Source organism: Phascolarctos cinereus, unplaced genomic scaffold (assembly GCF_003287225.1).
Source record: "Phascolarctos cinereus isolate Bilbo 61053 unplaced genomic scaffold, phaCin_HiC Scaffold_3;HRSCAF=262, whole genome shotgun sequence".
Classification (NCBI taxonomy): domain Eukaryota; kingdom Metazoa; phylum Chordata; class Mammalia; order Diprotodontia; family Phascolarctidae; genus Phascolarctos; species Phascolarctos cinereus.
The window spans coordinates 110863159-110876483 of record NW_027555736.1 but is presented as its reverse complement, the minus strand read 5'-3'; the positions used below and the strand labels follow the sequence as shown (position 1 = coordinate 110876483).

Sequence of the window (13325 nt, the reverse complement as noted above, 5' to 3'; positions counted from 1 at the left end):
TGTAGACTTCTAGATAAAATGTACCAGTGTTAAGAGCCAAGAAAACCGGAGTTCAAATCCTAACTCTAGTACTTAGTAACTGGGTGACCACAGGTAAGTCATTAACCTTTCTGAGTCTCAGTTTCCTCACTGACTGAATGGAGATAATAAGTCACAGAGTATGCTGTATCTGAAGCATTAGGTCAACTTTAAAGTGCACAATGGGGGTCAGTCATTTTTATTATTATGATTATGCTTATTATTACTACTACTATAATATATTTGACTCTTCCCTTGGAACTTTCTTTCATCAGACTCCAAGCTAAAGAGTCTCCTTTAAGAAATTACTTTATTAAAGAAATTACTTTATCATTATCTGTGCCTGCTACTCTGCTCATAGCACTAGACTCACTACATAGTCATACTCTGCAGGGATACAGAACTCAAGAACACTATTTTCTTGTTCAGTCATTTTCAATCGTGCCCAACTCTTGTGACCCCATTTTGGGGTTTTCTTGGCAAAGATACTGGAATGGTTTGCCATTTCCTTCTCCAGTTCATTTTACAGATGGGGAAACTGAGGCAAACAGGGTTAAGTGACTTGCTCAGTGACTTGTTAAGTGACCTGGGATACTGAGAAGTCAAGAGACTTGACCATGATCCCAGAGTTGGTACATGTCAGCCTCTGATTCCAATGCTTGCCATCCATCTATCCACCCATTAAGGTATACTGCTGTTGCCTCTCACCTGCTTCTCTATCATTGAGCTGAGGCCCATTCTTACCTGCACAGTGCTACCGCATCCAGCTGCCGGGAATGTCTGTGATCGATTATGATGATGTCGTGATGTTTTTCCAGAAAGCTTTCGAGCGCAGACTGAGGATTCTTTGCAAGTGAGCACTTAAACCCCGCTTTCTCACATGCCCAACAGAATCCATTACTCTGGTTATCTTCTTTGGTAAACACTAAAAGTACCTAATTCAAAGGAACACAAACATTTCTAAACCAACCATAGATTGTGACTTCAGCATTTTTCTCCCCATATTGGTCCAATGACAAGTTTGTTTGTTTGTTTTTTAAATGGATGAATATATAAACATATATACATACATACTTGTATCTATCTAAATACAGATTTATATCTATATAGATATATATCTAAATATGTAAAAATGTTTAAGTGCAGCACAAACACATAAAAATTTCTTCTAATAAATTCATTGATATAATCTATAAAACTTTTTTTTGGGGGGGAAGGTATATTACAGCTGCCAGGAAATAATGCTTTTAAATATGTCTTCTCCCCCAATTTGCCTAATATACTTAATGAGTTTACAAATTGTGTCTGTTTCATTTGTTAAGTACATTGCAGTTACTCAGGAAATGCATAATTAATTGATATACAACAAATATTTATTAAGTGTTTTACCTTAGGTCTCATGTCTTGTTATTATTACAATCAACTTTAACACTCAAACATTTGTATCATTCAAATAATCACGTCCGCTGTGGAGCATATATGAGTATACAGAATATAAAACATAGTTAAGATTTCAAATAATTTAAATAACTCCACTACAACAATTACTTTAAAATTTAAAGAATGTTACAGAATCATTCAGCATTACTAACTCAAATTTTGTGCAAATACTCCAAAGAAAGTCAGTTGTAAGTGTATAGTTAGCTCTGGTTCTTATTTCTCTGGTGCATTCATCTTACACTATTACGTATCATAATGACCTTTTTACCACGCCAGATTTGCCCAGCCTTTTGCTGCTGAGTAGGAGATGAGGGCTGAGAGAGGGCCTATGCTTTAAGAGGCCAAATCAGGGTCTGGCCAGGCAGTCTGTTCCCAAATAGTGGCAAAGGAAATATGCATGAGAAATATCAAACAGCATGGGAGTGGAAAATTACAATGGCTTTGAAGTCAAGAGGGCCTGGTTTCAGATCTCACCTCTGACACTCACTACCTATATGACCAGAGGCAAATTATTTAGTCTCCCTGGGTCTTAGTTTCTTCATCGGTAAAATGAAGGGGTAGGACCATATGGACCCTGAAACCTTTCCAGCTATAAAAGTATGATCTTATGAATAAATCCAGGGAGTTTATCAAGTCCAACCCATGGTATTTTACTGAGAGCAAGTATGGACAATGTAGGGAGGGGGAAACAGATACAGGGTACCAAGAAAGGCACAGGCAAGGAACATCAACTAATCAGCCATTGGGGTCTTGAAAATAGACAATCAATGGAGGGAGCCAAGGCTGATTCCTTAAAGTAGACAAGCAGTAAATGCTGGACACCATTTGCTTTTCTAGCCTACTTGGCCCAGACAAAGTTGAAATTTTGATACCGTTCTTCCACCTAGAGCAAATTCCTGCCTTCTAGGTGCTGAGCTTGCAAGGTACTGTTGGTGGAACATAAGGACTAGGTCTGGAGTATGGATACTCCAGGTATACTTGGTTAGTCTATATATAGCCTCCTCAGTTCGCTAGGCACTCTAGTCATGCCACTGTCAAAAGTTTTGAACTTTCATTACCATGAATTCTTCCTGGCCATTTATGAGCACTGGGACTGGTTGCAAAACAATTTATTGAAGTTCAAGGTTCTCATGAACCTTCTAGAGCAATGACCAGCAGAACCCCGAGCATACAACAAAGGGAAGGGACAAGAGTATGGAAACTGTGATTCTGAATGATCAGAGAAAACCCTGAAGTTCTGTCTTCTGATTTCTAAAATGGATAGTTGGATTAGCAATGGTATATGGACAACTATGGACAATCTGTACCTTAGAGGTTGTTGGATATCTAGTGACAAGCCTCCACTTGCTTGTAGGAGACCTGGACCAGGCTCATTGCGGTTGACAAGCAAGTCTGGGTGGATTCTACTTCCTTCAGATTTTCAAAGGGAACTAATGAGTATAGAGTATGAAGTTAGGGGAAAACTGAGATTAGAACCCATAGTTGGTGAAGAAGGGTGTATTCGGTGTGGAGGTATATGCACAAAATGTTTGAAACAAAATTCTATTGCAAGGAGAAAGGGCATCTAGCTGCCTCAATGGAATGAAATGTAACATCAGGGATACAGTTAAGGGGTCCGATTTCCTAAAAAATCATTCTGATCGTTAGGCTAGGTGCAATAAAGAGGCATATCTTGACTTGAAAGCTAGGGAAAAGCACTGACCAAAACCCAGAAATAAACTGTTGTTGGCAGGCTGAGATGATGTATTTGGGAAGCCTGTGCGTATGGAAGATCTCCTAACAAGACCCAGATAAAGAGAAGAGTGGTCTTTGTGAAGAAGTTGGCCACTTAGAAATGGGCTTCAAGTATCACCTAAGGGGACCCTCCCTGAATTGGGGCAGAATTATAGGAAAGTCCCAGGGGAAGTCTTTAATGGAGATTGGAGAGAAACAGATGCAGAAATATCAAAAAAGAAAGGGGAAAGGACCCACAGGTTAAAAAATATTTACAGTTGTTCTTTTTGTGGTGGCAAAGAATTGGAAATTGAGGGGATGCCCATCAATTGGGGATGGCTGAATAAGCTGTGGTATATTAATGTAATGGAATACTATTGTGTTATAAGGAATGATGAGTAGAAAGATTTCAGAAAAACCTGGAAAGACTTAGATGAATTGAGGCTGACTAAAGTGAGCAGAACCAGGAGAACTTTGTACACAGTAACAGCAACATTGTTCAATGGCCAACTTTTATAGGCTTAGCTCTTTGATCTAAGACAATTCCAAAAGACTCATGATGTGAAATTCTATCCACATCCAGAGAAAGAGTCTGAATGCGGATCGAAGCATACTATTTGGTAATTTTTTTTTCCTTTTGTTCTGTTTCTTCTTTCACAACATGACTAATATGGAGATATGTTTTATATGATTGCACATATATAACCTATATCAAATTGCTTACCATGTTACGGAACAGGAAAGAGAGGAGGGAGGGTGAAATTATTCAACAAGTATTTATCAGCTGCTTACTATATGCCAGGCACTGTGGTAACCAAACAGAAAAACAGAAAAAGCAGTCCCTGTCTTCAAAGAGCTCACATTCTAGGACAGGAGACAACATGTAAATAAACAGGTCTACCCAAGATGGAAGGCAACCTAAGAGGGGAAGGCACACCACTATAGCTGATGGGACCAGAAAAGGCCATTTCTATAGAAGGTGGCATTTAAGCTGAATCTTGAAGGAAGCCAAGGAATTCTGAGAGGCAGAGATGAGGAGAGAGGGCACTCAGAGTATGGGGAACAGCCTACGTAATTGCATGGAGTTGTCAAATGGCGTGTTTTGTGTCAGAACAGATGGGTGAGGATGTCTAGATTACAGAATGCATGGAGGCCTGTGATGTCCAGGGCTATAATGGGAACAGGGCTGCTCTGGGAGAACTAGGGATTTTCTGACAGAGTCCTTCATCTGGGCAGACTTTGTAGATTCAAACATGGTATCTCTGATGGATATATCATATCAATAATATCATGATGAATCTGAGGCCACCCAAAGTCTGAGATGGAGAGTATTCTACACTCCCCAGTGATCCATGATGAGACCACTATGGCAGAACCTTAGTATTTCTGTCTGGACTTACCCCAAGTACATAGACAGGTAGGAGTGAATACAGTATAGAAAATCAGCTATGGATTTCCCTTCTGGGGAGGTAGGGAGATGCTCTTAGAGAGAGAGAAGAGGAGAAATACATAGCATATTACTGGTATTGCCAGTGCAGGCTGGAATATATACAGACTGGCCAAACAGGTAAGGAATCTGAAGACCATGCCATATGAGAACATAAGAGAATGTGGATGCAAAGGGCCAAGGAAATATCAGACCAGAAGTATCAAAGAATCAGCCAAGTGAGGTTCAATAAACTTGGGAAAATCAAGAGGTCTGGGATTAATTCTGTGAAGGATGAATATGAAAACAGCAGGGTGGTGTTCTCTGATCAAGAATTGCTCAGACTTTCTGCTTTTCAGGTAGCAGTGAAGGATCTTCCCCTGATGCTGACAAGGTGTCTTACCTCCCCTCACAATCATAAGCTCCTTCAGGACAGGGAGCATCATATAGTTACCTTTGTCACTTTAGCCCCTAGCACTTGCATTCCATCTGCATATTTTACATATAGTAAGTATATTTTAGGTATTTACTGAGATGGATGAAATTTGTTGAATATTTTCAAAAGAAGAGTGAACAATCCATACATTTTCACTTTTTTTTATGCTTTTCAGTGCAGACAACACCAAATAATTCCCATTGCTGAGCATTGTTGCATTCTTCCTGATCTATTAATTAGAATCCAAAATTCATTACCTGTTTGAGTACCAGGAGTATGAGAATGGGGAAGATCATATTAAGTGTGAATAGAAATTGGAAGCTGGGTTTGATTTTTGGTCAGATAAATAAAGAGGGCACAGATGGGTCCCACTCTGAGCTAATCTAACACATGAAAATCTGGATTTCCAAGCTAACAAATCAGGATGAGATTATTGACCATATAAAAGAACCACCATAAATAAGCTTCTATATATAGCAAGCTCATATGTTGCAAGTACAAAATTTCTTTAAAGAATGTTTTAATTGATTTACACAAAGCTTTTCTGTACCACATTGACTGTGCAAAGTGAGGTTCACCAAATGAGCTGGAACGTGAGATGTGACCAAGAAAGATCGCCAGTGTTTTGATATTACCTGAAGCTGATCTTGATGGAATCTCATGGGGCCAAATTGTACATCTGTTACTGATGCCTGTAAGAGAAAGGGAGACTTCTTGAGAATTGACCTCTTTTATCAAAGCTACCAATAAAAATGAAATTGGTTTCAGAGTAACTCATAGAGAGCCAGAATTGGAGAACAAACAAGTTTTAGAAACCTATTAGGAATCTCAGATGACACTCAGCTTTTGCTTTCATTTCTGTACAATATCTCCAACTATTTGCTGAAATTTCCACACAAGGTGAAACTCATTTCAAATTCATGGTTTACCTCCCATCTTGCCTCCTTCCATCAACATCAGCACTGGTTTAAACTCCAATTTTCCCCATATCTTTCAAAAAACAACACATTCTTTCAGATCACTCAGAATGATAAATGCCTTACACATAGTCAGGACTCAATAAATGATCATTAAATGGGAGAAGGGACTGGCTGAAATAGAAAGCTTTTGCTGGGGAATACAGTTGGATAGACAGATGTTGGAAGGCACAGAAGGTGAGGATAAACGAGGTTGATTATTGCTCTACAGGCAATAGGAAGCTGGTGGGGGCTTTGGAGCACCTGGGTGATCTTGGGCCAGTCACAACTTTCCTGAGCCTGAATGAAGGAATTGAACTAGATGGTCTTTGAGGTCCCTTGAGCTCTTAGATCTAGGGTCTAATAATTCTCCAATAGCCATAGTTAATTTGGTAGAAGGTGGGGCCAGCACCACACAGGACTTCAAAGGAACTGAATCTTGTAAATTAGGCACACATCAGACCCTTTCTGTTGGCTTGGTAAGGAGCCTTTAAACCTATCCCCTGTTAACATCTCTGCCTGATCCTCAGACTCTTGGAATCTGTTGCCAACCACTGCTTATAATGTGGGCACCAGTGTCTACCCCTGGCACCTTCCACTCAGTATCCTGAATTCCCAGTAACCAAGTCAATCCACACGATCAATCCACAAACTTCCAGTTACTCCTTTTGGGGAGATCTTTCAGCTGTGGCCTTTCTTCATTCCTCTGTCCAAGAAACTTCAACTTATGCACAGAGGGCCCTTGGCCCAACCCATGGCAAGTGTGGCCTTTAGCTCTATGCTAAGCAGACCCAAACACCTGTTCCTTCTTTCCCACCTTGGGTTGAGGACCAACTAACATTTTAGTGGTCATGGATAAAATAGAAGTGGGAGCTACTAACCCATTCCAAGCACCTTCTTTTTAAATACTGTAATAGAAGAAAAGGAAGTGGAATTATGCAGCTTCACATTAATAAATAGATGGCTCAATGCTCTGGGAATTAGGGTTATAGATTCTTGGAGCAGTTAGGGGGATTAAAGATCAGTTAGTCCAGCCCTCAAATTCTACATCCTGCGATATAGGACTGCTGGCCACTCTTGGTGCTCTCAGGAGAAACATAAAAAAATGGAGCATGCATCCCAGAACATAAGAGTTATGTGAATGTTAGACATGCCCTCTCACACCTATGAGACTCACGTCAGCCTTTCTGGGCCTCAGATTATTTATAAGATCAAATTTCTAGCTCTGAAAATATACTATGATCACATAACTAGAGAAGGGCAGTGTTCTAATTTTTTTAGTGGAGGGGGGAAAGGGGAGGATTTCTACAAAAACAGACTGGAAAACAACTTTATTTTCTGGTAAAATATTGTTATTAGTGGGATGAAAAAGAAGTGCTTATCATTAAGCTCAGCATGGACTGATCAAGACTTCACGCCAGACAAATTTCCTTTTCTTTTTCTGACACAAGGCTACTAGACTAAATGATTAGGTGACTGTCATGGACACAATACAGTTTGATTTCAAGAGGCATTTGACAAGGTTTCTCATGGTAACTTTATGGACAAAATGGAGAACTTTGGACCACATGATGCTATAGTTAGGTGGATTTGAAAGTGGTTGAAAGAGTGAATGGTTAAACCCAAAGAGAAATGGTTGACAGACTGAAATCAACCTTGAGAGAAAGAATTAAAATGATAATAGCTTACAGCATGCACAGTGAAATGATAATCACTTACAGCATCCATGAAGTATGCCTTAGGGATCTGTCCTTGGCTCTGTGCTGCTCATTTTTTTTTAAACAATGATTTGGATGATGAGATAGATGTCATACTTATCAAATCTACAAATACCATGAAGCTGAGAGGACAGTTATTATGATGGATGAGTCAGGATCCCCCAAAATCTCCACAGGTTAGAACAGTAAGCTGAATCTAAGAGGACAGAATCTAATAGGAATAAATGCAAAGTTCTGTCCTTAACTTTAAAACTCAATTGTAAAAATACAAGATGGGGGAGGCAGGGCCAGGTAACAGTGTATGTTAAAAAAAAAAAGATCTGGAGGCTTTAATGGATTCTAAGCTCACCATGCATCAATAGTAAGACACAGAAGCCAAAACAAACAAAAACAAACATACTCTTAAGCATTAATAGAGGCATCCTGTCTAGAATGAGAGGGCTGATTGTTCCAATGTAATTTAAGTAAGAGTATATCTGGAGCAGGGGAGCTAGGTGTAACAGTGGATAGAGCACTGGGTTTGCAATCAGGAAGACCCATCTTCCTGAGTTCAAATCTGGCCTCAGACACTTACTCGCTGTGTGAGCTTGGGCAAGTCACTTAATCCTGTTTGCCTCAGTTCCTCATCTGTAAAAATGAGCTGGAGAAGCACATGGAAAACTACTCCAGTATCTTTGCCAAGAAAGCCCCAAAATGGGACCATGGAGAGTCGGACATAACTGAAATGACTGAACAGCAACACACTGAATTCAGTTCTGTGCCACATGTTTTGCAAAGGCTATTACTGACAGCTCTCAGAATTCCAAATAACTTTCTAAGACTAAAATTCAGATGAGTTGCCAATCTATATTAGTGGAGGGAGCTTATACATTGGGAGTTCCCCCACCAATTATATCACATGCCCAGCCCCAGACCCATTCTTGAGCACATCCACTCATCTAATGCACACATGAGCATATGTGCGCATGCACGTGTGTGTGCGCACACACACACACACACACACACACGCACACACACACACACATTGACACAGCAAAGCGATTTCCAAAAGAGGCTGGCCAGATACGGAAAGGATGTAGACCATGACACACAAATAACAGACTGAATTAAGTAGTGATGCTCCACCTAGAGAAGAGGAGATTTAGCACATGATGGTTATCTTCAAATATTGAAAAGTGTGTCAGTTGGGAAAGGGGTTATACTTGGCTCCAAAGAAAGTGGAACAATGAATAGAAGTCGTGAAGCTGTCGGTTTCTGCTTATTTAATGAAAACTGAATGCCCCATGGCCTCAGCGAATTCTTCTTCCTAATTAAAAAAGTATTATTACTTCAGAGAGGAAATGAAATCTTAGTAACTCAGTCTCTACTGATTCAGAATCTGATTCCTATATGTTATACTGAGCTGGACTGAAGCTTACCTTTGTCCAAACCAAGAAATGAGTTTGCTAAGCAAATGAAAGTTTTAACAAGATTGCCAGGGCATGGGTAACCAATTTAATAGAACAAATTCATTCAACATGCATTTATTAAATGTTGACTATATTCCAGGCATATATAATTTATAAATAAATACACATCTAAATATGCATTCATGGTCCCAAATATGTATTTTTTTATGAGAGAGTTGTGTGTAATCAGAAAAGCTGAAGAAAATTGGTTTAGAATACACTTTACATGAAAAGAATGCTATTTGCACATCCATTGATGATCATATGTTAATGGAAGTAGAGGAAGTAGAATGAAAAATTCTATTGGTGAACTGCAAAACTAGGTCCTGTTGTTCTGGGGCAGCTAGGTGGCGCAATGGATAGAGCTCTGGCCTTGGAGTCAGGAGGACCTGAGTTCAAATTCTGTCTCAGATACTTAACAGTTATTAGCTATGTGACCCTGAGCAAGTCACTTAACCCCGATTGCCTCACCAAAAAAAAAAAAAAAGATAAAGTCCTGTTGGTTACTCCTCAGCCTCCAACATTTGAAAGTTCAGAGCTTCCCACCTTCCACTTATTTGCAAAAGTATTCTATACATGGGGTGGGGGTGTGGAGCCCAAATTGAGATGTCTTCTCACAGCCTCAAATTCTCAGATGTCTCTGAGATCCCATCCATTGAATGCCTTCTCCAACCCATCCATGCCTGTCCATCCTGTGATCCTCTAATCAATGTATTTCCATAAGCTTGAAACAAGTCTACAGGTTCTGAGGATGCAAAGATATATGAAACAGTGCTTGCCTTCAAAGAGATTACATTCTATAAAGGTAGACAAGAAGTACATAAAAGAATGAGTCTTATCTGGTCATTAAAACACCTGGAAGTATCACTTGGTGGCAACTTTATTATAACAAAAATAATAGCTAGCATTTACATAGGCTTTAAGGTTTACAAAACACTTCACATCTATTTTCTCATTTGATCCTCACAATATCTTCATGAGATGGATGATATTATTATTCCCATTGTGCAGTTGAGGAAACTGAGGCTGAAAGAGATTAGGTGACTGTACAGGGCCACATAGATAGCTAGGAAGTATAAGTTAGAATTTGAACTCAGCTCTTCCTAATGCCAAGTCCAGAATTCTATCACCTATACCACATAGCTGCTTCTCTATTATTAACTTGATATTAATTTAGGGATTTGTAGATTTAGAGCTGGAAGGTCCACTAGTCCAAGTCCTGTATTGGACTAGATGTATTAAGTTAATGACATTTGCTGTATTAACTTAATGATATTTCATTGTTTTTAAAAATTCTATACTCCCCCTTCTTCCCCAGCCAAAAGTGATTCCTCTTTCCTTTGAACTGCCTCACCCTTTCATGCACTTTTACCCTCTACGTCATTTGTGTTCGAGTTTTATGCCACTCCCACAATGCATCATAATATAAGCTCCTGGAGGGCAGGACCATGTCTGACTCATCTTTGTGTCCTTATGTGACCTGTCATGGTGCTTTCCTCAGAGCAGGCTCCTAGTAAACACGTATTTTGATTATGAATTTTAATTACAATGGGCCTAACCTATTAGTTGGAATTACGGAGAGAGAAAATGGAAGGTTCACTGTCTTCGGAGAATTAGAGTGGATGTGCCAACATAAAGGTCTTCTCAAAAGTCAGATTTGTGATCTCCGGGGATTTTCCCCCATTTGTCATCTGGATTATCAATCAGGATTAAGATTTCCTCCAATCTAATTTATTCCAAACCTGAGTTCACATTCTGCTTTGGACACTAAATACTTGTATGTTCTTGGGTGAATCACTTAACCTCCCTGGGCTTCAGTTTCCTCATCTTTAAAATGAGAAGGTTAGACTAGTTCAGTAATTTTTTTTCAGTCGTGTCCAACACTTTGTGACGCCATTTGGGGTTTCTTGGCAAACATACTGAAGTGGTTTGCCATTTCCAACTGAGGAAGATGGGATTGAGTGATTTACCTAGGATTACACAGCTAGTAAGACTCTGAGGCTGGATTTGAATCTACCTGGCTCCAGGCCTTGGCGCCCTATCCTCTGCATCACCTAGCTGCACTTTCAATTCCCCTTTACCTCTAAATCTATGAACCTATGAACCTAAATTCAACTTGAGGAGAAAATAACAGACCTGGGGAAGTAATCAATAACCCTCTTCTTGTAAGGTTGTTTAATAGTTAACAAAGGCAGCACATTATTAGTAGAGGAAAGGAGGGAACATTATACTCCAACCTTCAACTAAGGAGGAAAATAAGTAAAAGGGACCAAACATACTTCTCCAAAATGAGAAATTGGCTAAGAAACAGCACTAGGCAAATGTTCCATGTAATTGGTGGTTTTATTTTTTTCATTCTCATTCAGAAACTCTACTGATACATTCCACACTGGGCCAGGGATGGACAGGAGAGCCTCCCTCAGGCAATCCAAAGCAGATCAAGTCCTTTTCATAATACTCCAAAATTTTTATGACCCATTGACTTTCACTTATTATATAATTTTGTTCCTTTTTATTAAACACTAGAGAAATTATGACTATGCCAGTTATCATCAACCCTGACCCCCCACCCTTGACCAAAAACCAAACCCAAATTGGTAAGACTCTGATTGTACTTTAGAAATCCTAAATTGCTTTTGCAAAGATATATTTGGAGAACGAGCAGGCAATTTCAGGCGATATCTAGAATTCAGCACAGGATAGAAAATCTCAACAAAACCCCGATTTGCCCTTTTTTCTTCAGTGGGGCTCCCCAACCTTTCTGTGGTAAGGGGGGTTATTCCACTCTTCTTCACCTACAGTCTGACAATCAGCTTTGATAGATGTTGGCGGGAGGGGTAGTAAGGTAAAGAAGGTAAAAGAAAAGGTTTGTAAAGGGAGAGGAAGTAGAAAGGGAAATTCTATTAGCAAACTGCTGAGACTAGGTCCTACTGACTACTCATCAACCTCAGACATTAGAAACACCACAGCTTCCAAGCTTCTGTTTATTTGCAGAAGTATTCTCTACACATGGTAGGGTTGGGGAGCCTAAATTGGGATGTCTTTTCATGGTCTCAAATACTTAGATGTATCTGTGATCCCACCCATTTGAATGTTCTCTCCAACCCATCCATGCCTGTCCATCCTGGATACTCTAATCAATGTACTCCCATAAGCTCGAAACAGGGGTCTGTCCAAAGAGCTGGATGTTAAGAATCATGTCTATACATTTTGATTTGACTATTGGTACTCTAAATGCAAGATTCTTGTCCAGTGGCTTCTGCAGATTCAAAGAGAAAAAAATTCAAGCTTACATTTCTGAGGCCGAATTATAAGGAAATCCATAAGAGGGTTCTGATACACAGTCCTAGGTTATTTTTTAGCAGACTATTGGTAAACCCAGAGGAGCTAGGCACTTTGTAGCTGTTCTCTGTAATTCTCCTCACCTATTCCCATTTTGTGAGAAGTGAACCATATGGTTAAAGGCATACAGTTACAGAACATAATAGTAAAGCTGAAGGATATCTTAGAAATGAGGCTCTCAGAGTTGAAAGAGACTTCAAAGGTCACCTAGTCCAAACAGCGCATGACCAAGAATCTCTTCTACAATGGAACTGGCAAGTGGACAACTGGCCTTTGCCATTCATTACCTACCCAGGATCATTTCGCTTTTGGCAAGCTCTAATTATTAAAAAGGTTTTCCTTGAATTAAGCTTAAATTTTTAGAATTTAGGATCAATAAATCAATAAACATTTATTAAGTACCTACCATGTTCCAGGCAGTGTGCTAAATCCTAGGGATACAAAAAGAGGCAAAAAACAGTCCCTGCCCTCAAGGAGTTTATGGTGGAGACAATATGCAGACAATTACATACAAATCAAGCTATATACAGGATAAATGGGAAATAATTAACTGAGGAAGACACTAGAAGTAAGAGGGGTTAGGGAAGTCTTCCAGTAAAAGGTGGGATTTTAGTTGGGTGTCAAAAAAGTCAGTAGTCAGAGTCAAAGCATGAGGGACAGCCAGAGAAAATGCCCAGAACAGAGAGATGGAGTGTCATGTTCATAGAACAGCCAGAAGGCCAGTGTCACTGGACTGAAAAGTATGTGTCAAGGAATAAAGTATAAGAAGACTGGAAAGGCAGGAGAGGGTATGAAGGTTATAAAGAGCTTTGAATGCCAAGCAGAAAC

The 13325-nt window shown here is 39.6% G+C and overlaps 1 protein-coding gene across 4 annotated transcripts in view; it reads right to left on the bottom strand.

Annotated features, from left to right (window-relative positions):
• PDE8A (phosphodiesterase 8A) overlaps positions 1–13325 on the bottom strand; it is a 261479-nt gene that overhangs the window by 94342 nt on the left and 153812 nt on the right. For all 4 annotated transcript variants that reach the window (XM_020966427.2, XM_078151108.1, XM_020966433.2 and 1 more), the window contains 2 exons: positions 5669–5725; positions 763–953 (listed from right to left, as the gene is read on the bottom strand). In XM_020966427.2, coding sequence (XP_020822086.1) covers positions 763–953; positions 5669–5725 — 248 coding nt within the window. The remainder of the gene's footprint in view (positions 1–762; positions 954–5668; positions 5726–13325) is intronic.